Raw genomic sequence first — 27976 nt, 5'->3', positions numbered from 1 at the left:
TCTATGTTTCTTCACAATCGCTTAGACCACGAACTTTCCGGAAAACACGTGGATGAAATACTTGTTTAATATTGGAATTTCTACTGCAGTTTTAGCAGACCTTCTATCAAATCAATAGCTACCTTTTAGATAATGATATCCTTCAAAAGATGATACAGCGAGACAACTCACGAATACTCGATCGAAATGCGACTGGAAGTCGTCTATGCAACGGAGCCATCACGCAAGAAATGCAATGCAAGAAGGGTCATCTTCTTAATAAAAAATAAGATTAAGAAAACATAAAGCAAAACTTGTGAAATGATAAACTAGTTCGCTCTCGATGTGTGGGATAAAAAGCGTGCGTGGGGTACAATGTCTCAAAATAAACAGCCCAGTTTGGATTCCCCTTTGATTGTAAATTCCGTCCTTCATAACTCTGGTGCCTCTGATTACACCCACGCCCACATTTAACATGTAAAAGTAAAGGCAAAACAAGGAATATCATCTCACATTTTGAAACTATAGATTTCCGAACTGTGAAGGATTCAGTATTGCAACCAAAAGCAGTAGAGATATAATTTTAGATTTCTGAGATGACATTTATTATTGGGGCCCGTGAATCCATTACATATGAAGTGCGTTCAAAAGGCTGGCAAAAATACTTTTATTGATTTGGAAATCCGAAACACTAATCTTCAAAGTAGTCTCCTGGGTAATGCATACACTTCTCCCAGTGCTTCCGCCATTGTTGGAAGGATTTCTGGAATGGTGAGCAACTGTCCCGTCGCATTCCACATGATGTCTTCTGTAGACTCAAATCGGGTCCCCTTCAGAGGCATTTGCAGCCTGGAAAATAACCAGAAGTCACACGGAGCCATGTCGGGAGAGTAGGGAGCCTGACGACACAGAGGAATGTTGTATTTAGCGATGAAAGCCTGAATCAAATTTCGCGGACACTCTCCTCATGCCCGAATTGTTGTTCAAAATTGAATGTACGGATCCGATTCAATGGTTTCCGCTTAGGTATTGCCAAGCTTTTGGCAAAATTTGATGTAATATCGCTGCTCAAGTTTTTCTGTCATTTTACCAAAAAAAAAAAAAAAAAAAAAAAAACTGAAATCAAACGACCGCTCATTACACGTCTTCATTCCTTGGCCAACTGACAGCGACTGACGTTTTCTGCAGGTGGGGAAAAAATTCATGACTGCGCATGAGTGTCCCCTCTACATCTACACTGAAAAAAAGTCTCCTGCGCTTCGTTGGTTTATGCGAGAAAAAATACGTTTTGATACGATTTGAACCAGTGTTGTCAGATAGCGGAAAATTTCCCGCAACACGGGAAATTCTTAGCATTGGCGGGAAATTCTAGTTGAAAATGGGAAATTCTGCCAACTTTATTCCTTTCCATGTCGACTCTTTTTGACTCCTTGTTTTCATTTCTTTGTACATGGAATAATACAAGGATTAAAAGCGCTTTTAAAGGTCAAAAGAACCTGAACAGCAAGTGAGGTTTACAAACCGACCCAAATAGAACTGACTGTTAATCGCGCCAATATCCATTTTCTGCGAGAAGAAAGGAGGGAGGGAAGGTTTATGGCCTTTCCTTACTATATTTTTTATGGTCAATCATTCACGGAATTTTAGGGTGAAGTGAAGAGGAGAATATAATATTTGGAAGTAGCATACACACACAAGCACACAAATATGTATACTTATCACTATACCAAATAAATACAGATAGAAAATAGAAGGATTGTCCTATAATAGATTTCTCTTCCCGCAGGAAAAGATATACTGCTGATTGATTGTTCATAGTTATTTGATTTTAATTTGAAGTTATTAATATAATGATTAATTAATCATTAACGATTAATTAATTAATTAATTAATGAGTGATATTCTTTCTTGACGGGAAATTTTGCAACAGATCGGGAAATTTCAGGGCTTTGAGCGGGAAGTCTCTGACAACACTGATTTGAACATAGGCTATATCATATATATGGAATGAAACATACCAACAAAGAGTAAGAGGTTCATATGAACTTTTTTCTTATTTTGATATAACGAACCACCTCTCACAGTTTGTCGATATAGTTCATTAACACCCTATATATATATATATATATATATATATATATATATATATATATATATATATATATATATATATATATACAGTGTGGTGGGACGAGGGTCATTCAGTAAGTCCTTAGGGAAAGATAAGAAAACATAATTTTGAGCATTGTTTCTTGTCTTAAGTTTTCAACGTAATAGCCTTTTAGTTCAACACATTTTCCTCAGGGTTTCTCCAACGTTTTTTAGGCTGCCCAAAAAGTAGGATTTAGGAAGGTTCTCAAAATACACATCTGCTTGGCGACGACTTCCTCGTTCGACGTGAATCGTTTTTTAAGCAATTATTTTCAAGTTTGCAAATAAAAAAAGTCACTGGAGACCAAATTTTATAATTTTCAAAATAAAATGGCGGGCCCCTAGTTTCGAGACCCCTGCCCTATTTCAATATGCAGTGTTTCATCAGTTTCATTTCTCTTTTATTCTAATTGTCAAATATAATTTACTAGATCCTAATTACATCTACCCATTTTGGGAGTGTGTGGCTACGTGATAGATAGCTCACATCTGGCGCTTGGGGTCCCTGGTTCAATCACAGATTCCAACAAGATGGCTCTCTGTTAACAAATATCATGTGCGCGCATGTTTTCTCGGGGTTCTCTCGAGCAAGATTCTAGAATACAATTTCCCCACCCAGACGCCAAGTTATTGTCCGTTTACTATAGCTTGGCGCTGTGTTTTGACACAAAACCTGGCTAGCGAACCTTAGCAGTCATTCCCCTTATTGCAACGGTAACAGTGGCACTAACTCATCAACTTTAGCACTAGTAGGGTTTGGTATTTGCAAGTTGCGTAAATTTCGAAAGTTTACATCTCTAATCAGGGCCGTAACTTGTGGAGGGCAGGGAAGGGGCAACTGGCCCCAGGGAGATTCCTCGCTGTTCAAAGGGGGCCCATTTTGAGACAAAATTTTCTTAATCCATATACGATACGAACATGAAATTATAAATCAAGCATCAAACAGGTACACTACATTACATAAACAAAGCAGTACGCAAAAGGTAAATAAAACAAAAATGAGTCGTGGGCCCATTTCAGTAAGAAATGTCTACTATTAGGGGTCCTAGAAATAACATTTATTTATATGGCTTTGAGATTTGCCAATATTGTCCCCTTAATTAATATGTCATGTATGGAACGGGCCCAGGGGCGTAAGTGACGGCACTGCAGACCTTACCGGAGAACCAACAGGTTCCGGGGGGAAGCATAAAGAGTAAGAGAAAAATAGAAGGAGGGGGCTCAAGAATTAGAAAAACAACTTTTTCTAGGAGGCCCAAATACACGTATTAATGCTTGCCCCCCAGAAAAAGATCTGTTACGGCGCTGTCTCTAATGTGAATTTGTTGGTACAGTTTTGCTAATAGTTAACTATATCAGGTTGGTCTCTTTAAACCTTGGGCCGTGAAGAGAAACACAGTCTTACAGGAGGATAGAATTCGGATTTTAAGAAGGTGGGGAAAAGAGAGCGAGGATGAGGAAGATGAGAAGAAAGAAAGAAAGAGAATGAAAGATGCACTTCTACATTTACTTCATAGCGAATTTAAGGGGCCATAAAACAAAAAAAAGGATATCGGAACGCACCACCACAATATTTGCGAAAGTGTTGGCAACATAATATTCTGGCAGAATATATCTCCCGCCAATTTTGGAGCGTAATCATTTGGCCCAATTCTGGCCTTACAGAAGCTACCATCTAGGCATTCACCTCGTGGGACTGAGGAAATCCTTAATAAGGAATACCAGCCAGAGCCGGGTTCATGCCGACGCTCGATCTACCTATTATAATGCCATTTTTTGTGTTGGACAGTGTCTGGTAAGGGCACCAAAACAAGGTAGATGTGTACTGCTTTAAAATGTTTACATGTTAAAATTCGCTTTATACTGTACTTTGAACACGTAATTCAATGTGTATTATATTCTTCTTACAGCAGCATGCTTTATTTCCTAATACTTTAAGTCTATGGTTGTTAGTATTTATAATTGTTACATCATATTAATCCTTGTCAAAGCTTGTTAAATTAGTATGAAATTCTAGACTTGGTTTGCAACATTGCAAACCTTCACCAACAGGCAATATGTGGCGAGACTATTTCCCCCCATACTCGCATCGAAATTCCCAGCCTCTGTTTACAATCAGAACAATACGTTTCTGTCGCCTTATCATGAAAACAACACTGTCCAGCGAACCTAGCGATCTTCTCTCTCTCTATTTATTGTTTACAACACAAATTGCATCCTCTCAATATTGCCAGGCGTGCAAGGTTTTCGCACACTTTCGAACAAGAACACTTGTACAAAATTGAGTGGGCATTATGTGTAAAATGTATTACATAATAACTAAATAGATTTGTCATAACCTTAAATGTCTCTGTCATCTCAAAAGCAGCAATTTATGTAGTAATAGTAATTGGTCCATGGCTGTGCAGAAGTAAGTAAATTCGGATTGGTGATGAATGTGCCTGGCAACCATGAATTAACCATGTAGGGGTGAGAAGCAAGATTTTGACGCTCGCACTGCAATTGTTGTTTATAAACATTTTTCCATCCTAGAGTGAACGGACAATAGGTGAATGACGACAAAGTAAACAATTTCAAACTATTAACTAACCAAAATACCACCCGCATAAAAAGATTTCTTCCAATAATATACATTACAAAAATAACAGTGGGTGTAGAGCCCCCGACTCCCCCCAAACGTATGTTATTTTAGAATATGTTATTAGAAAAAATCCTTCAATACAAGTGGACCTTTGGTTAATTAATAATTTCAATTAGTTTATTTTGTCGTATTTCATCCAATTTGCCCTAAAAAAAAGTAACCAGGAACACCAATAACATCAGGCAATGCAAAACAACATAACCATTGCGAACAAATGAATTTTAAAGAAAACCACACTGTATGCCACAAAAAATGTTTTGTACACTCATAAAACCAAAACGCACATACAAACAAAATAGAATCAAGAAACAGAATACAAAAGGAAACTATTATCTATTCCAGGCAACCTCATAGGAAACTCCCCTCCCTCCCACCACTCTCCAGTACAGAGGGGAAAAGCAAGCCGTTGACCTTCACAGGGAGGGAAGTTTTTGTAATAAACAGAATCGTGTACACTCTAAATTCGTACGTCAATACGCTCACGCCTGATGTTGAGGAAAAAAATGAAATTTTTAAGTTTTACATCCCGCGCTCATGCCGGTTAGGCTAAAGGAGACGGTGATGGTGAGGAATGAATGAAATGGTGGAATGAAGAAAGTGGGAGGAAACGGGAGAACCCCGAGAAAACCCACGCACACGGTGTTTGTCCACCACAAACTTCAATTGGCGGGGCCTGGGATCGAACCCGGGACCCCAAGCACCAAAGGTGAACGCTCTACCACTGAGCCACCGCGGCGATGTTGAGAAAGCATTGCTGTTCCTTTTAGCCATCAACCCCGAGTAACAAACAATTACTGTTTTTAATTTTTGTTTTTAAGACAAGTTTTCTTTCAATTTATGTATTAAAGTTTTGACTTTAGTCCTTTTTATTAACCCGTAAGTAGTCGCGCCATTTTTTGTAACGTAAGTACTCGCGTGGGGGTGCCACAGACCCCCATAATTTTTTTGTTGTTTTTTTAGCTATTAATTGAAATTTTGCGGTGAGAATTGCTAGAGACATTCCTTATAACCTTTTTTTTCGGGCCTCGATAAAATGCTTGTTCTATTTTAGGAAGGTACTGTAAGTGGCAGCAGTATAACCAACTCCATTTTCAAGAAAATCACTAAGGAAACTTGCTGGGGGTACAGGAGACCCCCACGCGAGCACTTACGGGTTAAATTGCATTTCTAGAAATAAGAACTAATTAGTTATAAAGTTAATTTCCATTATTGTTTCACTTAAGAATCGGGAAAGGAAGCAAACCAATCCTGTCGACATTCTGTCTTTATTTACAATTTCAAGGAAGGTAATCTTCTGGTTGTCTAATTATCGAGTACGCAGACTATCGACCTGTGCAAGTATTGTATGAATTTAGCGTGTGTGGCGACTACATTACATATAGTGTCGTGTGAAATTAATGCAAATGCAATGTAACAATTTAATATGGACTAAAATTTGTTTCAGATAATATAAACTATACAAAATATAATGGATACAAAATACAATTTAAATAAATTGTATTTTGTATCCATTATATTTTGTACAGTTTATATTATCTGAAACAAATTTTAGTCCATATTAAATTGTAAATAATTGCGTATTTACTGCTTTGTGAAGCGACAATTCATGATGCTTGCAGTAGTTCTGTGATAAAACATGAGCCCGGGAAAGCGTTACGAAGTGGTGAGATGCGTTGCATTTTCAATGTATTCCATGCTTTAAGAGAACAACACCCTAATTTAACTGTTTAAGAATTAGCCGACATGACTGGGAAACAGGCAAGTGTAGGAAAGGCAACTGGTTATAGAATTAGGCGGGAGGCTAAAATTAATGAAAATAAATTTCAAAGTCCCAAAAATATGCGTACAAGTATTTCCTTCTGGGCAAACTATTCCTTCATGAAATCGGCAATTCGATCAAAGGTACATCCAGGGATGTAATGGGGCGTATACCCACCTAAAATTTTTACAGTCCAGCGTATACTCACGTTAAATTTCGAAAGAATGAGTGTATATTGGGGTGCGTATACGCCAAGTAGTCTTGCGTATACCCACCAAAAATTCTAGCATTACACCACTGGGTACATCAGTTCTTTTTTCTTAATGAATTGCCAACGTAAATAAAATTCTGGTAGCTGTAAATACCGATGATGAACTGGCCTGCTTTTCTCACACAACCCTTCATAGACTGTTGAAAATAATGAAATTCATGTATGTATCGCGCAATAAAAGGTCTGTTGTAGTTGATAGGGATGGCATAGTATTATGAAGGAGAAACTATCTCCGTTTAATTAAGTACAGAGCAGAGGGTAGGAAAATCTACTATCTTGATTAGACATGGGTAAATGCTTCTCATACTGTGTCAAGGGTAATGGTAGATGAAACTGTGAATTATAGTTAACAAGCCTTTCTTTCTGGACTCTCCACCGGACTTAAGAACCCTACCGGTAAAGGTAAAATGTTACCTTGGTTTCAGAACATACTTCCACATCTAGAGCCGAACTGCGTTCCAGTCATGGATAAGGCATCTTATCATAGTGTAAAGGTAGACCGGGTTCCCACCATGTCTTGGAGAAAAAATAAAGTAAAAGAATGGCTGCAAAATAAAAGCATTTCTTATGAGGAGTCGTTCGTTAAAACTGAGTTAAATAGACTTACACCTCTTGCAGTCAAAAGTGAGTGCTACAAATATAAAGTGGATAAAATGGCGGCCTCTTCAGGTAGGAAAGTTCTCAGAACCCCCCCCCCTACTACTGTACACTTAATCCAATTGAACTAATTTGGAGTCAAGTCATATGTGGCACTGAACAATAAACGTTTTATTTACACTTAGTGAAGTGAAGAATATTTTGGAGGAAGGGTTAGAAATGGTAACAGGTGAAAAGTGGAAAGATTGTGTGCAACATGTAGTGGAGATGGAAGAAACGAAATACTGAGAACTTGACAGGATAACTGATGAAGTTACAGAAAAAAATCGTTAACCTTGGAGACAACAGTGACGACTCTAACGAGTGTGACCAAAATATGAATACGGAGCACAGACTAGAATATACAGACCGCAAACTCAGTGAAAAATTGGAAACTTGGCGACAGTAGCGCCTCTTACACGCGACGACGGAACTTACTAATCGATGTGACGTCACCTACGAGGAAATTTCGAAAGTAACCACAGACTAGATTCTTGCTCCTTTAGTTGCATTTGGGGAACAGTTTTTCTCTGTTGACGTACTTCACGGAATTTAGATATTTTCAAACTGAACTCTTAAAAAGAAAGAAGAAATTTATTAATATAAAAAAGCTGGAATGGAACGTCTAGTCCAGAGACAGTACAAGAAAATGTGAACATTAGCTTATCTGATCGTTCTGCACTACATCAAACACTGAGATGAGAAGCAGACGAAAACAATCCGCCGGTTACTCTGACAACCCATGACGTCACGTTCCAAGACCGATGGCAGCGCCATCCACACACGACGACACTGATCCCGCCCACCGAGAGTGTTGATTTGTTCTTTCGCTGTGCAGACTTTCCAAACTGATATCAATAGCACATATACGAAGTTGCTCGTCTGTATGTATTCTAGTCTGTGATACAGAGCCTCTGGAGAGCAGCAACTGATACTAATACCTTTTACTCAGTATTATTTGTCCTTCTGTGTGTATTTATATATGTTGATTTTATAATAGAGGATTTGAAGTCAATGCAAGTAAGCACCCATTAACTGCATTGACCTCCAGACAACTGTTCAGTGAGAATTCCAAACTTTTGTTGGAGCCGTAGTGGCTCCATGGTAGAGTATTCACCTCTGGTGCATGAGGCCTGGTTCGATCGCAGCTCGTGCCAAGTGGGTTTTGTGGTGGACAAGCACTGTTTTCGCAGATTTTCTCGGAGTTCTCCAGTTTCCTCCTACTTTTTTTTCTTTCCATTGTTTCATTCATTCTCGTCATCACAGTTTCCTTTAGCCTACCCGGCATAACTGCGATACGTAAAACTCAAAGATTTAATTTCATTTCCAAACTTTTGTTACTCTCCCTCCACCCACAACGGTCGTCAGTACTATTGACAACTCCGTTTTTATTAAAATAGTCAAGTAACAATTCAAAAGTCAATTTTCTCTATTATCAATTGACTAGACTCAAGGCCGACGAAAAGGTTGGGCGAGGATTGCAACCGCACAAGGCAAAAAATTTTAGGGGATTTTAGGGTCGTCAAATTCACTATGATGGTTAAGCTCCAATAATTATAATTTTGCTTGCAAACGGCAGACTCAGACATGGGCCTGTTCAAATTACGTGGCATCTGTAGTTACTACTTCGTGTCAGGCTTCAATCAATCTTGAATTGATTTTTCTAAGTCAACTATAACAATGTTTTTTCCCTTAATGAACTCGGAAGACTTCAGTGTTGATTATTCTTGTATGTGTGATGCTTTAATGTAAATTTAACGCCGCGTATTAATAAACAACTAACAAACAAACAAATTAAAAGATACTTTGCCACCATCAGACCAGGTGCACGTACGAAGAGAAAAACGTAGGAAAATGATTTCATTGAAAACTAATCAATAGAAATCAGGGCATTCGCCTGAGTTGAGGTGCTTTGGGCAAGTGTATTATTATTATTATTATTATTATTATTATTATTATTATTATTATTATTATTATTATTATTATTATTATTATTATTTCAGGTTCTATTGTTATCATCTTAACGCTCTGATAATTTACTCATACATATTGCACTTGGTTTCCGATTTTATATTGTGAATTTATTGTATCAATGCAGTAAATACCCATTCAATTACCAACCCTGCCATCCCAACATTATGTCACAACCCCGACTGCCAAAAAAGAAGGAAAATAAACAATACAACTCTTCAATAAAATTTCCATTTCCGTTACCTCACGAATACAGGTAAATGTAATTGGTTTAAAATACGTAGTGTTATTATGAAAGTTGTAAATTATTATTTAGACGTATTTAGATACACTCTATACCTCCTAGTGCGCGGGAGCTGATGGTGGAAGAGGGAACACCAACATTCACCTGTACTTGAGCGTGGTGGGGGAAAAAACTTCTTTTTCCTATCAGGTTATGTGGAACAGAGAATAGCTATAAAATGAACACAGAACACACGAGGCATAAAGCAATATGTTGCAACATATAAATACTTCGACAGATTCACATAATACAATCACATATCACGTCTACCGCCAATGAACGATTCAACATCGTCTCCGAAGACGAAAACGAATCTGAACGGAATTTCGAATAAAATAAAAAGCAAACTAAAACAAAATGTATGCACGTAAAATCAAAGAAATAACAGAAAACTTTATTTACCGGTACCTAAAATTATAATTAATCATAATATTATTATTACTTTATGTACAAAACAATAGACCTAAAGATGAGTAGTGTGGATAAGTATACAAACATATTGGTAGACTGTTCAGAGATTGAAGTTCGGCGTTCTTAGTTTCACTAATAATATACAATGCGTCCCACTAGCTTTCGACCCCCCCCCCCAAAAAAAGTTATAATTTCCGAACAAATGTACATAAGAAATGAAATTCACAATACACGTACCTTGTTTTATGCTAAAGACGAGAAAGGGTTGAACAGAAGCGCACACGCCAAAACAAAGACGATAGGTGGCACCAGGGGAAGTGCTGCTTGGCGTGGTGCGCGTGCGTTAGTGTGACTCGAGTCGCTGCATCACGAGGATGGTTCTATACACCGTACAGGAACGAGTGTTCATTGTTAAGAAATATTGGATACCGGAATCGTATCAGACCGTTAAACGTGAATTTTGATGCCGTAAAGGACCATCGAAATCATCAATACATCATTTGGTGAACAAGTTCGAAACAACAGGAACGTTGCTTACGAGACATGGAAGCGCGCGTCCACGGATGTCCGAGGAGACAGTACAGAATGTGCTGCAACGTCTTTTGCCGTCCCCTAAGAAGAGCCTGTGTCGATTATCACAAGAGGTAGGGATGTCAAAGTCAACTGTACAAAGAGCCGCCAAAAGAGCCAAGCTGTTTCCATATCGCATCGCGTTACAGTCGTCCAGGAGTTGAAGACTAAAGATTGGGAAAAGCGCGTGATGTATTGTCATTGGTTGCAAGCTTTGTTGCATGACAATCCAGGAATCCTAGACTATACTTGGTTCACAGATGAAGCTTGGTTCCATCTCTCCGGTCATGTGAACTCGCAGAATACTCGGGTGTGGGCCGCCGAAAATCCGCATGTGTACCATGAGATTCCACTTCATCCCTTGAAGGTGGGAGTTTGGTGTGCAATTTCCCGACAGCGTATCATTGGACCCATCTTCTTTGAAGATACAGTAAACACACAAGTTTACTTACACATCTTCAGTGAATTTGTGAATCAGCTGGACGACCAAGAACTGCGTCGCGGTTATTTCCAACAAGCCGGAGCAACATGTCATACTTCCAACGTGGCCATGGCAGAAATTGAGTCCCTTTTTGGTGACAGGATAATCTCCAAAGGATTGTGGCCACCAAGATTCCCGGATTTGACACCACCTGATTTCTTCTTATGGGGTTTTCTTAAAGGTTGTGTCTACAGAAACAACCCACGATCACCGCAAGAGTTGCGAAACAACATTGAGAATGCGATTCATGAGATCACACCGGAGACTCTACATCGGACTTTTCACAATATCGAACGCCGTGTACAAACATGTCTTGACGTCCAGGGAGGACACTTTCAGCACCTGCTGTGACGGTCATGTATTCAGCATTAAACAAGGTACGTGTATTGTGAATTTCATTTTCCTATGTATATTTGTCCGGAAATTATATCGTTTTTTTCGGGTTCGAAAGCTAGTGGGGCGCACTGTACTTAAACAATAAAGAAAACTCAAAAACTGGAAGAAAATAAGGAACGAAAAGGAATCAAACAAGGTACGTTAAATATATTTGGCATAATTTTGGAATTGGGGGGCCAGAATACTTTGCTTAATCTTCGTACGTAATTACTTTCATTAACGGGGATCTCCCCCTACCACATTGTAAGGGAGAGCTCCTCCGTGACTAAGCCGTTAGCGTACGCACCTTTGGCGTGGAAGACCCGGGTTCGATTCCCGGCGCGAGCTCATGTGGTACGGATTCCACGTTAATCAGTAGGTCCACGCCTCATATAGCCTCGCTGCTGAACGGGACGTTAAACCCCAAATCAAATCAAAATGTAACGGAGCCCGGTAGATGTTAGTGGGGAGATCCAAGCATATTATAGTTCATTTGCAAGCCTAAAATGAAAATTTTAAGGGGGCAGTAAAAATTTAGGGGGGAGGCGGCCGCCCCGTAGAAGCGGGCATGGACCTCGGTTCTAAAGCCTTACCGTACGTACGTTCTTCCACTTCCGTCATTCCACCATTAACTCTCATTATCGACCCCTTCAGAAGTGATGTATAATCGTGGGACAGTAAATTAACAAAAAATACCTTCTAACCTCTCTCCCCAACCCTCCTAATTCCTCTTGCGACCCTTTAGGGGTCCCGATTCCCAGTTTGAGAAACCCTGTTCTATATTATAATCTTCTACACGTTTTACAATCTGCGTGTAAAATTTGATAACTGTAGTGTGCTCAACATTATTAAATTTAAGAACATAACGGGTAGAAGGTAATAAGTGCAGTAACAATATGGAAATTTGGGTCATGGCACACACAGTAACACACATTACAGTTATTTTGTCCCACTGCATTAGTGGCGATTGGACGCATAAAACACATGGGAAGCTAATTTAACCAAACTACGAGTTAAATATTTATAGAATCTGTGCTCCTGAAAGCGGAAGATGGCATCAAAATTGTAATATGTTCTTGGTGTAAGCTACTGCTATGTGGCTATCATTCAGGGCAAGGTTCTAGATTACTGGTCCCCCTTGCCATTGAGCACTAATAAAGACAGAAAACAACGTGCTCTGGGGGGCTCTAGCCCGCCTTCACTCGCTGACGCTCGCTCGGCAATACTGTAGAAGTTAAATGCATAAACTTTAGGACAGAAAGAAACCTACCTAGCTACTAATCTACATGGGGAACCAGTAATCTAGAACCTTCCCATCATTCAGTAATTTAATTCCAATAAAAGTCTCTTAGGGCACAGAAATTACATGCGATATGAAGCTATGTATTAACATAAGATTGGAATCATTTTCTCTCCGATTCGGAACTGAATTCGAGTCCGTAAGATTATGTAACATGTAATCACAATATTCTCAGAATAAAACTAGGAATATTTTTTTCTATATTATTACAACCAAACAAAAATGCCTGACGTATTATGCGCGTTTATTCTTTCATTTCCAATTCAACTTGCAGGGAAATGTTGATTAGTTAGTGCAAGGTCAATTATTTTGAAGATTAATATATTTGTAAGAATATTCTACCGTACTTAATTTTGGAGGTAGTACTGTTAAGTTCTGAATATGAAGAGCTATACTCAAATCATATAACTTAGATCTGAAATTTACTTCTTTTTTCTTTATAAGCATACCTCCATCTAAACGTAAACATGTGAACCTTGTATTACTGTATGATTCCTCTTAATGTGTGCAGGGAATTATAAACATACTCTGAAGCTATAAATATTTCTATTTCGAAGTGTAACTTACAATTATTTCAAAACTTACCTCATTCTCAACTAACTGCGAGCAATTGCCTTTGCCAATTTCCAGAAAGACCGCTTTCGTCTTCTGAAGCTGTGTCATCTTATTGCTATCCATAATGCTGTTATGATGAATGTCCCAATAATAATGATAAACTACTGGAAATTTGTGAGTAACACACAGAAAAAGGTGTTTTTGTGACTGTTGCTTAACATTGTGAGTCCGCTTGACAGACTTTGAGCCTCCTCAACCTACAGGATGCACTTTGTCTACCAAAACACAACAAAGCAACCACCCACCCACTTTCTTATGATGCTTCTGCTATGCTCCTGGATCTGCCTCGGTTTCTCAACAGATGGCAGCATAAACTCTGAAGTCAGCTGTTCGTTGCTAGGTAACCAGTAGTCGACCGCGCTGAAGGACTACAAATTAAACGATAGAAAAGAAATACTGAAAAGCAAGTGGGAAAATGGGAATAGATTATTACGCAGTTTTGAATTTAAAAAAGGATACCACTGATCTAGACATTAAAAAAGCGTAAGTAAGGTTATCGTAAGCTCAAATGTATTTATTATTTACAAATAATACGAGACATGAATACAGCCATGAACTCCTAGAATCAATATGTGTGTCCTTTTTGTTGAATTCTAGTTGTCAAAATATATATGCTTAGTGTAGTGCCTTCAAAGCAGGTCCCTCGGGTTCGATTCTTTGTGAAACAATACCCACTTATTATAGATGAAGTTCAACGGAACATCAATAGAACTTGTTCAAAAGTTATAATTTTTTCACGATTTGCGTATAAATACAAAATCCGGACTTAAATCATAAAAATTAAAGTGCTAAAACACGCAAACCAACCTATACTAGTTGTCCATTAAAAAGCACGATGGCGAACTAACCAAATTAGAGTAGGGTGAAACTGGTGGACCCGCGCAGTAGCGCAAGGGTGAGTCCGAAGGAAGCAGACACGTCATCAACGATGTGTATGCGGTTGAGCAACGTTGGTTAAAACACGTGACATCTCGCAGTGATACGATTTCCTATAGTACTTGTAATGGTTTAACATTAGTAACCCTACATTTGTAAACATAAAATACAACTGTATTGCATACTATTTAAGGCATTTGTGCCGTATCGCCGGACCACTTTGAAAACTGATAAAATCACCAAAGTGGATTGCATTCGGATATATTTTGTTGGATTACATTAAGTTACGTTAGATTATGTTACATTAGGCGTGCAATATTACTTTAATATGGATCCATAGTATAAGTATTAGTAGTATTAGGAGCAGGAGTAAGAGTACTAATAGTAGTAGTAGGAACGGGTTAGAAGCCCGGCAGGGGTTGGTTGGGTTCCGTTCTTGACATGAAATGGGTAAATTAAAGACTTGCCAATTTTTTTCTGTACATTTTACAATTTCTGGATCCGTATAGTAAAACAAGTGTACCTCTCTGCGAAATAGTCCATCCGCCCCACATACAGTGCCGCTAACATAAAAAACAATCAACAAATACAACCAGTTTCTTAACATTTACTATTCCCCTTACCTTCCTTGTGCTCATTCTTTCTCAGAAACAAATAAGTTCTCCACCCGGTAAATTTCCTAAATTTGGTCCGGCGATACGGCACTTAACCTCTATTTAATTCTGCCACCTGCAGAAATGTGTTCCTTATAAAATGCTTTTCAATGTAGAGTATTGCATTTTGCCCGTAAATTTTGCAAAATATGGTGGGCCTAAACTTGACCAGCACCAACATTTCTTAAAAACTTTTGCAATATTTGATGAAAAAGAAAAAACTAGTTGAGCCAAAATTTATAAGAAATAAAGGTCACAATTGTTAGTACATATCTAAACTCGCGAGCCTAACTCTGAAATCTACATGTCCCACTATTGTGACTGTAGGCTAAATAAAATGAATAGTCAATGAATGTGAGTGATTGTGAAAAAATGATGGAATGACAATGTGGGAAGCGTGAGAAAACCCACTGACACTATGTTGTCCACCACAAACTCACGAAACAAGAACTCCTTACGTCTGTGAAGTTGTCCCACCCACCTAACGATTTTTTTCTTACCTACATCGTTATCATAAGAATTATCATAAATTTCCATCTCACATCGTTAGTTTTACTAAAACTATTGTTAGTTTCGCAAAAATAACGATTTCATTGGACAAAATGTTTTCGACAGTGGCGTAGCCAGGATTTCTTTTCGTGGGATCCGGAACCCTTCCCAGAAACTTTTTGCCAATTTGTAAACTGTGAACGCAATTTTAAGCTATATTTTAAGGCCCCTTACAAATTTGGGAGATCCAGCAGACCTACCGCGGAAAATTTTTGGCAATATGTAGACTGGAAATGCAATTATTTTGTTTTATTTTTACAACTTTTAAAAATTTCTGGGGGGTCGAGACCCCCCAAATTTCTTTCACATCACATCGTTAGTTTATCGTTAGTTTACGTTAGCTTTGCTAAAACTATCTTTAGTTTCGCAAAAAGTACTATTTTACTCGAGAAATAATATCCCCGCCAAATGTAAAGTTAGCCCGCCCGTAAAGAATCCACCCTATATCGTTAGTTCACGATAGTTTTGCTAAAACTGTCGTTAGTTTCGCAAAAAGAAAAATTTTATTCGAGAAATAATGATTCCTGGCATTAATGTTACTTCTAGTACACAATCGCGTAGAAAAAGAAGTAACAAATGTATCAAATGTGGGAGATGAATTTAGAACTCTAAATGGCGCACGCCTAGCACATTTTGTGCTGTTAGGGTATCTGAAACAGTATGTACCTAAAGGACGTACTTAGAACATGACAGACATATGTCCCCCTGACGACATAAAAACAAATGACTGGTAGAGTGCGAAACTGAGTCAGGTATATAAATGCTATATTTGTGGCACATAGTTGCAAATATTAATTAGGTGTAACAAGGACCTAAAACTGTAGGTAGCTGAAGTACATACTTAGCACATGAATATCATATGTGCCAAGTGTCAGGTACCTAAAAAGTAGCTGGGACACCTAAATGGCACGTACCTAGCACCTCGTGTTCTGTTAGGGAATAGTCATCTCTGCCTGTTACATAATAGTTATCTCTAACTTTTTTTCTTTAAGCATTGAGCGTAAGCGTCATTGAGAACAAATATATATTTTTAGAAAGGACAGATTTGGGAGAGCAGACTAGAAATTTTACCCACAATAGATAAACAGATGTTTGCAGAACTTTTCTCACAAAATAATTATTTTGGAGAAAAACGAAGGCGCAAATTTGAAATTTTAACTTTAGTAGAACTGAGACAGATAGTATTTATATATATATATATATATATATATATATATATATATATATATATATATATATATATATATATATATCTTGCTCAACGAAGGGGGTTAAACCCCGAACTCCCCCTTTACATATGCCACCGTCGAGTCAACGATTCATTGTTCACCCTACCGATCGAGCGGAAACGTGTAAGAGGCTAGAATGATATACATCAATGCATAATATTCAGAACCAGATACCGACTTGGTGCATGTTACTCCGTCCGTTTTAGCCCGACAGATTGGCTCACATCTCAGAATGTTTATCACACGGTAGTAGTTACAAATGCTGTACTTATTTCATTTTTTTATATAACTAATTTTGATTTAGAACATTAATTCAGAAGAAATTATCCAATTTTAAAAAATCTTGATCTAGATAAATTAGCTAACCATGTTTCATAGAGGCGGATTTAGTCCGGTGTCGGGGGCCTAGCCCCCAGTTTTTTGAGTGACAAAAATAATTGAACATTTTATTTATATATTTTGAAAGTTTATAGTAAACTTATGATACACCTATCATAGTCTGGGTTCTCCCCCCCCCCTCAGTTTTTACCTTCTAGATCCGCCTCTGTGTTTCGTAACTTAATTAATAAAGAAATAAAGCGGAAAAGTCAGTATGGTGGCCCACACCTTTTATTTAGGATCAGTGGCGTACGCAAGGTATTTGCAAATAATAATTATACACCATATTAATATATATATATATATATATATATATATATATATATATATATATATATATATATATATATATATATATGGGGGTTGACAAAAAATCTAAAAACACTTCATACAGGACACGTAAGTTTGGCCCTCCACTGTACAACACGTGTTGCGGTTGTCGATCGTATTTTGTTTTCAATATGTCATGTAAATCTTCCTCTTTCGTCAGCAGTAACCAGTTGACTTGTGAGTGTCGTGGTGTGAAAGTGGTGCGGTAAAATGGGCGACCTGACAGACTTCCAAAGAGGCATGATTGTTGGTACCCGTTAGGGCTTAAGTGGCAACAGTGGTGAACATTGTGAGGGTATCGAAAGGCGCTGTGTCCAATGTCACGAGAGCATACACAATTCATGAGCAAACGACGTCTGCAAAGCACAACAGTGGTCGAAAGACAATCCTGTCAGATAGGGACCGGAGGGCATTAAAACGGATTGTAGCAGCTAAAAAGAAGACCACTGCAATGAAAATTACGTCTGAACTCAATTTTGGCCTACAGAACTCGGTTTCATCGAAAACAGTGCGACAGGAACTTCATAAAATGAAAATTCATGGCAGGCCCGCTATCGCCAAACCCCTGGTCATAGCAGTAAATGCGAAGAGACGTACACATGCAAGGACCACAAGGTGTCGACTCATAAGCAGTGGAAACACATAATGCGGTCCGATGAATCGACCTTCACCTTGCTTCCAACAACCGGTCGTGTTTACGTATGGAGAACACCGTCGTAGGCCTATGATACAGACTGTCTGCTCCCAACTGTAAAGCATGGGGGTGGTTCTGTTACAGTATGGGCAGTGATATCGTGGTTTTCTGCAGGTCTCATCATAGCCCTGCATGGAATGATGAATGCTAAGGCGTATGAGGCCATTTTGGGGGACCAGGTTCTACCCATGGCCCAAATATTGTTCCCTGATGGTAATAGCATCTACCAAGATGATTGGCACCCTGTCACGCTGCAAAAACGGTGAAATCATGGTTTGAGGAGCATGACCAGAAACAATCACACCTCCCCTGGGTCCCACAATCACCAGATTTGAACATCATTGAGCCATTGTGGTCTGAGTTAGAAAGGCGTGTTCGGTCTCATTACCCTCCACCAGCATTACTTAAGGAACTGGAGCATGTTTCGGAGGAACAGTGGTACAAAATTCCACACACCACGATTCAGGAGCTGTATACGTCAATTCCACGTCGGGTCCAAGCTGTTTTGGACGCAAAAGGAGACCCCACACCATACTAGGTATGATTTTCACACTTTTGCAAACTTTCTAGATTTTTTGTCCAACCCCTGTATATATATAACACCTGAAGTTACATTAACTTGGTAGCTTGATCCCCTCCCCCCCCTTGACGAACGGCTGCGATACGCTGCTGTTTAGGATAGTCTGATGTTTGCATTGAAAACTGTTTCACTAAATATAGTATTTTATTGTATTGCTAATTAGATTTTATTATAGTCTACTATATCCTATATCAAACTGCTTGTTTATTACAGATTCCGCAGATTGGCTCTAATATACAACCCTATTCGCAATAATAACCCAGAAAGACTAGAATTGTTTGCCTTAGTCACTGAGGCTTATGACGTTCTTAGTGACCCTCTAAGGCGATCTGTGTATGACCAATATGGTGAAGAGGGTTTGAAGACTGGTGTACCAGGGCCAGAAGATTATATTCAGCCTTATGTCTATCATGGAGATCCTATGCGAACATACAAGTAAGTAACAACATTCATATCTTTTACTTCCTTTACCTTTGGATTAATAACTTAAATGGATAAACAGAGCAGAAAGATGAGTGTTTAATAACCTCAATTTGCAGGAAACATTTGTTTCTAAGAGAAAGCAAGAGTGGATACAGTCGTTGTGGATTAATAGCTTTAATATAGTATTGTACATTATATAGGGTGTGTCAAAAGTGCGGGGCTATAGTCCAACTCCGTTATGAGTAGAGGTACAAAAAAATGTAAAGTTGTTAGATTAGATTATTTTTTTTTTTAGTGTAGTGCCCCTTTCAGCAGTGAGGCTATATGAAACGTGGACCTACAGCTTAACATGGGATTCGAACCACATGAGCTTTCACCGGGAATCAAACCTGAATCTCTCACGCCACACGCGTGTATGCTAACCACTTAATCACGGGGTAGCTCGGAAAGTTGTTAGGAAAATGGTAGGTAGTTTTCAACCTAAACTGCCGATTTTTCTTTCAATCACATCAGCCATTTAGGCTTTGTAATGGCAAGGCGATCTACGTTAAATGGAAAAGCAAAGTTTCTATTTCAGTATGCTGTTCAAATGGAAAGTGAGGGCACCAGGGGCGTCATTTGGAGTTTCAGAGAGGGGGCAGTTACCCCTCCTGATTTTAAGATACATATATACGTACATATCAATCTATAAATAATAACAATTAAAAACGTGAAATTTTACTTACGTCGGAGGGTCTTCCACTCTTAAGCGAAATTTGAAATGATGCTGCTGAAGGACATGCAAAAGTGAGACGGGGACCTTGTATATTCATTATTATATGAGGGAACTCAGACCACCGCGAACTTGTTTTCCAACAATGATGCATTGTTAGTATGATAAAGGCCCGAGGGAACAGGCTGTTGAACTTGTAATGTTGCTGTTTCATTTAACGCAGGACGCTCTATCAGTTGGAACCTAAACGCCTGGTGGGATTGGAAGATTCCACCGTTTTAGATTAAAAGCCAGCTATTTCCAACAACTTTCGTCTCTTTCCATTTTTCCGTATCTTTTCTAATAATGGAATTTGCTTATGGCACCAGCCTGTTGATACACTCTGTATACTTACGAGTACATGCACATCAGTAAATAAGTATGCTTTAGTTAAACGTGATTTGTTTATAGTCGTTAAGAAGAAAGACAATCTCAGGAACATTCGTAATTGTAATTTTCTCTTCCTCTGCAGAGAGTTCTTTGGCACAGACAGCCCGTATGCAGACCTTCTGGATGTTCTATTCAAACCACTCCCGCTGTATACCCTTCCAGAAGGAAAAGGGGTGAAGAAGAAAGAAGCGGATGTGATCCAACCGTTGAAGCTGACTCTAGAAGAGGTCTTCCACGGCGGAATCAAAAGAATGAAGTTTCACAAGAAGCAATTGACAGCTGATGGCATCACAACAGAACTTGTTGAGAGAATCCTGGATATCGATATAAAGCCTGGTGTTCTTCCAGGAACGAAATTCGTTTTCCCAGAAGAAGGCGATCAAGGACCTACCATCATTCCAGGTTTGTTTCAAAGATAAAAATTTCTATTTTCTAAATTCATTTTAAGCGCCTTGTTAAAAATTGATTTAGGTAATTTCAACGAACCATGAATATAGATGCACATATCGTCGCATGGGAACCAGAGGAACGTAACTCCAAAAAATGCGGTTTTCGTTTTCTTCATATTTGGACATAATTTTGAAAGCCCCACTAGGTGTAAATGGATCGTAACGCCATCTGTTCTCCTTGTCGATCATCTGTTGTAATGTAGCTCAATTACCATCTTATTAAAAACACATCTTTCTAAGAAAATAATATTTTTGTCCTCTCGCCTGTAAACCTACGAAAATGGAGTTATGTTTCTCTGGTTCTCATGCGACGATATTATTATTATTTGGTAAAGGAGGAATTATTGCATCTTGTACGTTCGAGAGTCTTATATACTAGGTTTTGTTTATAAACGGCGTGACAAACATCTTGGCATTTGAAAGCGGCGCTCCAAGTTCCCTTTAAATGCTGCTAGCAAATGAGAGGCCAGCGAGCGGTATTGCCACATTTGTTTTGTACACAGCCACGTCTATCCTTTGCCACCTGATCGCGCTGTAGTTCGTATGTTTAGCCATAACCACACCCAGTGGCGTATTTAGGGGGGTGGCTTCCGGGCTTAAGCCCCCCCGAAATCTTACTTACTATAGTAAAGTATATGAAATATCTTGCAAAAAGTACACATTTTCAGGCAAAGCCCCCCCCCCGAAAGTAAACAAAGCCCTCCCCGAAACAAAATCGTAAATACGCCACTGACCACACCCCTTAGCATTCGGCAACATCGCGTCAGAGCTTGCGTTTTATTCGTTTAGCTGAAATGCCAAGATGTTTGTCACAGGCTTTAGTTAGATATGACTGAGTTTCCGGCGAATAATTGGAAGTAACTCTTCTGCAATGTTTAAGTTTCACACAAGTCACAGTTTCTTTTGTCATAATAACTGATGTAAAACAGGTTGAATCTGTGAAACGATGCGGGTTGGGATCAGTGGCGCAACCAGGGTTTTATTTCGGAAGGGGCTAAGACTACCTTTATATATATATATATATATATATATATATATATATATATATATATATATATATACATTTTTTTACAGTAGCCGGTAAACGACGTGCTCAGTAGCGTCATTTCAGATTTGGCTTGGGGGGGGGGGCAAGATCCCTTGATATATGTAAAATTTCGCATATTTCACTGACACTACTATTCTATTGATAAAATTATATAAATCTCAAACTCAGGAGGGCAAATGCCCCTCCCTGCCCCCCGGACGTGCTGCACCATATGATAGGGACAACATTAAAAGTTTGAAATCTCCCTATTACAAGAGGTTTAGTAAAATAAAAATTCAAATTCATAATTGTTAAGACGATATTTCGCACGTGATGTCTCATGCCTCAATGCTTACTACAGATTAAGAGCACTCTTCACGCACGGTGCGTATATGTGTGTAAGTTTGCATATTTTTAAAGATACTGGACAAATGACAAGCAGTAATGATTGTTTGGAAATTTCACATTTTTTTTTAAACCGCTGCTATATAAGATAGGCCAGGTTAGTTTCAATAACAATTACCTAAACAATAAAGTGTGATGAACTTAATTAATTAATAAGGAGCACGGTGGTTCAGTGGTAAGAGCGCTTACTTCTGGTGCTAGGAGCTCCTGATTCGATCCCCGGCTAAAGTTTGTGGTGGGCAACATCCTGTCCATGGCTTTTCTCGGGGTACTTCCGTTTCCCCAACATTATCATTCCACCGATTCTGCCATCATCATTCACTTGTCTTAATCACCCGTCTCCTTCAGCCTGAAAGACATAACGTGAAAAAATCATTTTTGTTGATTTCTTTTACTTAAATATTTTTTTTTCTTTTTTGATTTAAATCAAATCTTTCTACTCGTATAATACGAGTCGCGAACTGAAGCAAAAACATTAGGAATTAGTATTAAATGCTAATTATGCCATTTAAGTGAAACTATTGGGTTTGGATTTTAAATTAATCCCCAATCGTTAACCTATTCCAATCCCAATGTTTCTTAACCCTTTTAAATTATGGCTTTTTAAAAGCTAAATTATAGACTTTCAGTCAAGCAGCAGTTCATTCATCTTTATCCTAGGATCATGTTCGTATCTCATTCTCTTCAAAATAGAACAGCCTTTGGAATAGTAACATTCACATTTTCCTATCATGTCCTTGAAGCGGGAAATTTTGAGGGAAATCGGGAGTTTTAAAAAGTTTTTTTTTCAAATGTTGATCCTCTGGACTCCCCTGTGTTAACGCACAGATCTCAAAATAAACTGGGAAATACTAAGGGGTATACTACATGTGTGTACAAAATTGCAAGCTTCTATCTTGAATAATAAGAGCGTGCAAAGAAATTTAACATTGAGCTTAGAACATCTCCACAATGCCCCAGATGAGCCGGATGTAATATAAAAATTTCCTGAGACATCACTATTTATCCTAGGATCATGATTTGTACATTATTCTCTTCAGAATAAACAAATTTTCAAATGATTCCATTTCAATGTCTCCGTCGTTATCTGGGGCGGAAAAATCGCGAAAAAGTATTTTTTTTAAATATATTTTTTGCTTATTTGCCCCTCTGAACCCCCTTGTTTTAACGCAAAGATCTGGAAAAAAATCTCAAAAGTACTAATGGGTGCACTGAATGTGTGTGCAAAATTTCAATCTTCTAGGTGGAAAAGTAAGGCCGCCAAAGAATAATATTCCAGGATAACCCAGATTCCCGTATTAAACATGATATCAGGTAAAACTCCTGAGATATCCCTACTTGTTCTAGGATCATGGTTCGTACGTCACTCTCTTCAGAATGGAACAGCCTTTTAGACGGTACCATTCATATGTCTCCATCGTGCATCTGAGGCGGGAAAATCAGGAAAAAAGAGATTTTTTGTTAAATATTCTTCTTCTTCTTCTTCTTCTTCTTCTTCTTCTTTTTTTACATTTTTGACTTTCTAGGCTCCCTGTTTTCACGCAGAGATCCGAAAAATACTGAGGTGTGCACTGAATGTGTGTAAAAAATTTTAATTTTCTGAATGCAAAATGTAAGCCCGCCAAAAAATAATAAAAACATGCATAACAAAAAATATTTTTTTTAAAATATGACGTTATTACACCTTATGTCTCGACGCAAAAATGCGTGAAAGCATATATAACGTATTCAACAATGTCTCCAGTCTCGAAAGAAAAACCGGAAGTAGAAAGCTTTATTGATACTCTTTTAATCGAATAATGAAGATAATTTTAAAAGGATAAGCATTAAGTAAAAAGTACAGCAACATTTATCAACATGACTTTTTTTTTCACACAAGTTACTGATATTTGGCACGGGCATATTAAAAAAAAAATCGGAACTAGCTTGCGGCACGAAGTGCATAAATTTCGCCTAAAGTTATAAAGTCTTAAAAAATTAAGTTTCGGAGAGGGGGATAAAACCCCTCTAAATACGCCTCTTCTATCTGGGAACAAACAAACACGCGCACACAAAAGAATTTTCGTCTTAAATGTCGAATGATAGTTTCTCCGTTGGAATAGTTAACGATTATAAACACAATGTTACGAAGAGAAGAAAGCAGGATTGCTCCGTTACCCGTTCAAAACGGAATTTTCCCTAATCGTCCTCTGCATAACACTTCATACTATGCTGTATTATACATACATTTGAATCTCATTGTATTATTATTATCATCATCTTCCATAATCGAAATAACAGAACAGAAACGGGATTTCATTTATTTTCACTCTAATTTATTTCGGGATTTGATTTTAATCAACGATTTTTATTTTAAAAAATAAAGCGATTTAAATCAGATTGATTTAAATTAATTCGCCCTAAAATCAGTTGATTTTTCCGAGCATAAACTTTAACTTGTATCGAGGTCAATATAGCTCTAGAAATATTCACAATATTAATAAAACAAACTAACCAAAATACCAAATATATACTCATTATATGTAACGGGTGTAGTTATATTTACATTGAAGTTGCACCATCCGATCATAATGGTAATTAGTCCACTTTGCACACATGACTTTATTGATTTAAAAAAAAAAAAAAAAAACTGATTTACTTACGTTACGAAACATAGCTGAGCGAGTGAAGGGAGTTAGTTAAAAGCCCCGCAGGACTCGTTTTATTCCACTTTTGCCCCCATGATAATACCACGTGACATTACGTCACACTCGGGTGGAGCAACTTCCATGTAAATCTAACCCCCATACTGTATGTAACGGAATGTGATTAGATTTACAACGAAGTTGCAATACCCGAGTATGACGTAATGTCACGTGGCAGGGGTGCCCACAAGGGGGGGCTATGACGCAAACTGCGTCATTGAAATATTTGGGGGGGGTTAAAATCTATATAAATATGTTTGATGGGGGGGGGGTAAAATTAATCGAAAAGAAGATTTTTTTCATGGAAGAACACCTACGGATAGACAGTTGGGGGGGTGCGTCATGGACATAAGGGGGGGTGGGCACGAGGGCAAAGGTTGAATAAAACGAGCCCTGAGGGCCTTCTAACGCCATTCGCTCGCTGACCTCGCTCAGCTATGTTTCATAACTTAAGTAAATCTCTTTAAAAATAAATAAATAAATAAATAAAGTTGTGTGTGCAAAGTAGACTAATTACCACAGGACATTACGTCACGACCAGATGGCGCAACTTTAATTTAAATTTAACTACACCCATATGTTACAGTGTGTCGATTCTTCTTTGTTCCAATTCTACTGTTCACCCAGAGTAGCGTTCAGACGGCTGCTGTAAAGTCCAGACGGTTACTGAGTGGTCTGAACTGACGCCGCACTAAGTGAGTGAAACGAAAAATTAAGCAAAGTCGACCGTGTTTACTGTTTCTAATGGGAAGGCGCGTACTGTCACAAATACTTGTATAACAAATATTATTTAATTTAAATCCATAAAGATTTTAATTATTTTTTCCACTATGCATCTAATCCATTGAAGTCATAATTGGGACTTCTCTTCCAGAACGGGAACATATAAACAAGACAACTATTCCACTAACTGATATTTTCCAAGAAGTAAATAATTACGTAGAGAAATTTTAGGATAACTTTTTACTTTTACAACATTTTGAAAAGCGTGAAAAAGTGGTGGCGCCTCTGATAAACACCTAAACATAAAAATATCACAAAACATCAAAAATAAATTGTTGACATCAAAGTCGGACAGACCAAAAACAGAAAAATATTGCCTCGTCAGCTTTACATTCCTCGACCTTGTCTTGTCCCATTGTCAGATGCTTTTTAACTTGTGAAATTTTCTGCAACAAAGGAGGGGTGGCGAAAAGGGCCAAAATCGGCCCCCGCGGGGGGTCGTTTTTAAAGTTCGGTACGGACTGAATTTGACCTATATGAGCAATCTATAAGATATAAAAGGTCAAAAAATAATAAGCATTTTCATACAGTGCAGAATGGTTTATAGGAAAATATTTGTGGCAGGAGGCTTGTTGCAAGAAAATCCTTGAAAAGGGGTTGTTTTTCGACTTTTACTAAGTTATTACGTATATAGCGCAACGGAGTACGAAAATGATTTTTAAGTATGTTGTGTAGGAGTGGATAAGCGTTAACATTTGTAAAAATGGCCACAGTACTCCACAGCGCTCATAGTGAAAATGAAACCCATCCCCTTCCCTCCTCAACCATTACAGCACACTGAGAACTCAGCTGACAAGGCCACTCTGTATGGTAACTACTCAGTAACAGCTTTGCTTCCAGGTCGTGCTGTTGTATGTTGAGTGAAGGTCGGATGGGAATGTTTCCTGTTGGTTGTTGTAAAGAACAGTTGTTCCAAGATGCCTAAAAAGTACAATTGTGATTGTTGTGGATCTCGAAAGGCATTCCGTGCTTTAAAAGTGTTACGCAACTTGGAAATATTAGAGTATTTGAAAACGAAAAACAAACATTTTGTGGTTAATATGAGAGTTTGTGACAAGTGTTACACTGAGGGATACAAGAACAAACGACGAAGCAGATTACGTTCGCGTACCTACTGCCGTATCGCAGGAAATACGTCTCGTCCTGAGTCACCAAAAAGCATTTGCCTTGATTTGGGTCGGACTGCTAATACGCATAAAAAATGCATCATTTGCAACAGTGGAAAGACCTTAAACTGATACCTCCAAGAGATCGGTGCAAGTTCTTTGTTGAAAATGGCGTTATGATTCCTAAAGAAGTGCGGTGTTGCTCACGGCATTTAGTAGGTGATTTTCTCAGAAGTAATGAAGTGATCGCGAAAATGTGTGATCAGACTAATTTCAACAAAACCGAAATAAAAGATCTAATTGAAGGACTGCGTAACATTGCATCTAAGAAGGGATTAGACTTTGACACTCCTTATGTTTTGAATAATAACAACTATTGGAGACTAACCGGGACCACAATTGAGCAGTTCAATGTTCTTCTTGAAAGCATAAGTAGTCACGTGAAACACACTGTCAACAGAAGTGCCCGAATAGTTTAGCGGTATTTTTTAACCAAACTTCGCTGTGGCTTGTCCTATAATATCCTATCTACAATTTTTGCCTTATAAAAAGATGTCATAAAACGATGTGTCCACACTGTTCGTAAGGCTCTCACGTCTGAATTCGTTCCGAAACATCTCGGTCTCAATCATATTACTAGAGATGATTTTATTCAGAAACACACCAGAGCATTTGCGAAGACCATCTTCACACAAGGAGAGGATAAAGCTGTAATAGTTGTGGATAGAACTTACATTTATATAGAGAAGAGCTCGAACTACCAGTTTCAGAGGAGGACATATTCAAACCATAAAGGTAGACCCCTGGTTAAACCCATGTTGATTGTGAGCACTACAGGGTACATTTTGGATGTCTTAGGTCCATATTTTGCAGATGGGAAGAACAACGATGCCTCTATTATCACAGCGCAACAAGCAGAGGGTTTAAGACGTTGGCTTAATGAGGATGATGTCATCATCATCGTAGATAGAGGATTCAGAGACAGTGTGAATCTTTTGGAAGACTTGAACCTAATAGTAAAGATGCCACATTTCCTACAGAAAGAAAGTCAACATACTACACAAGAGGCTAATGAGTCGAGATTAGTTACATCAGTGAGATGGGTAGTAGAAGCCTCAAATGGTTTACTAAAATCTTTTCACGCACTAGCCCACGTCATGCACAATTCTCAAGTGCTATACACAGGAGACTATGTAAAAATTGTAAGTAGCATCTGCAATGCATTT

General features: G+C 38.3%; 2 protein-coding genes across 2 annotated transcripts in view; one reads left to right on the top strand and one right to left on the bottom strand.

The window, feature by feature from the left end:
- Nucleotides 1-13698, bottom strand: part of LOC145686643 (ferry endosomal RAB5 effector complex subunit 4-like) — a 110755-nt gene extending 97057 nt beyond the window's left edge. Inside the window, exon 1 of the mRNA XM_081760121.1 lies at nt 13414-13698. Within this exon, the coding sequence (XP_081616247.1) occupies nt 13414-13506 (93 nt within the window). The 5' untranslated portion in view covers nt 13507-13698. The remainder of the gene's footprint in view (nt 1-13413) is intronic.
- A 13-nt stretch (nt 13699-13711) lies between these two features.
- The window catches only part of LOC145686645 (dnaJ homolog subfamily B member 13-like), a 31842-nt gene continuing 17577 nt past the window's right edge, over nt 13712-27976 (top strand). Inside the window, exons 1-3 of the mRNA XM_081760123.1 lie at nt 13712-13926; nt 18946-19167; nt 20379-20698. Of these exons, the coding sequence (XP_081616249.1) occupies nt 13859-13926; nt 18946-19167; nt 20379-20698 (610 nt within the window). The 5' untranslated portion in view covers nt 13712-13858. The remainder of the gene's footprint in view (nt 13927-18945; nt 19168-20378; nt 20699-27976) is intronic.

This window comes from Thermobia domestica, chromosome 5 (genome assembly GCF_964235325.1).
Source record: "Thermobia domestica chromosome 5, izTheDome1.hap1.1, whole genome shotgun sequence".
NCBI classification, from domain to species: Eukaryota; Metazoa; Arthropoda; class Insecta; order Zygentoma; family Lepismatidae; genus Thermobia; species Thermobia domestica.
This window is presented reverse-complemented; position numbering and strand designations above follow the sequence as displayed.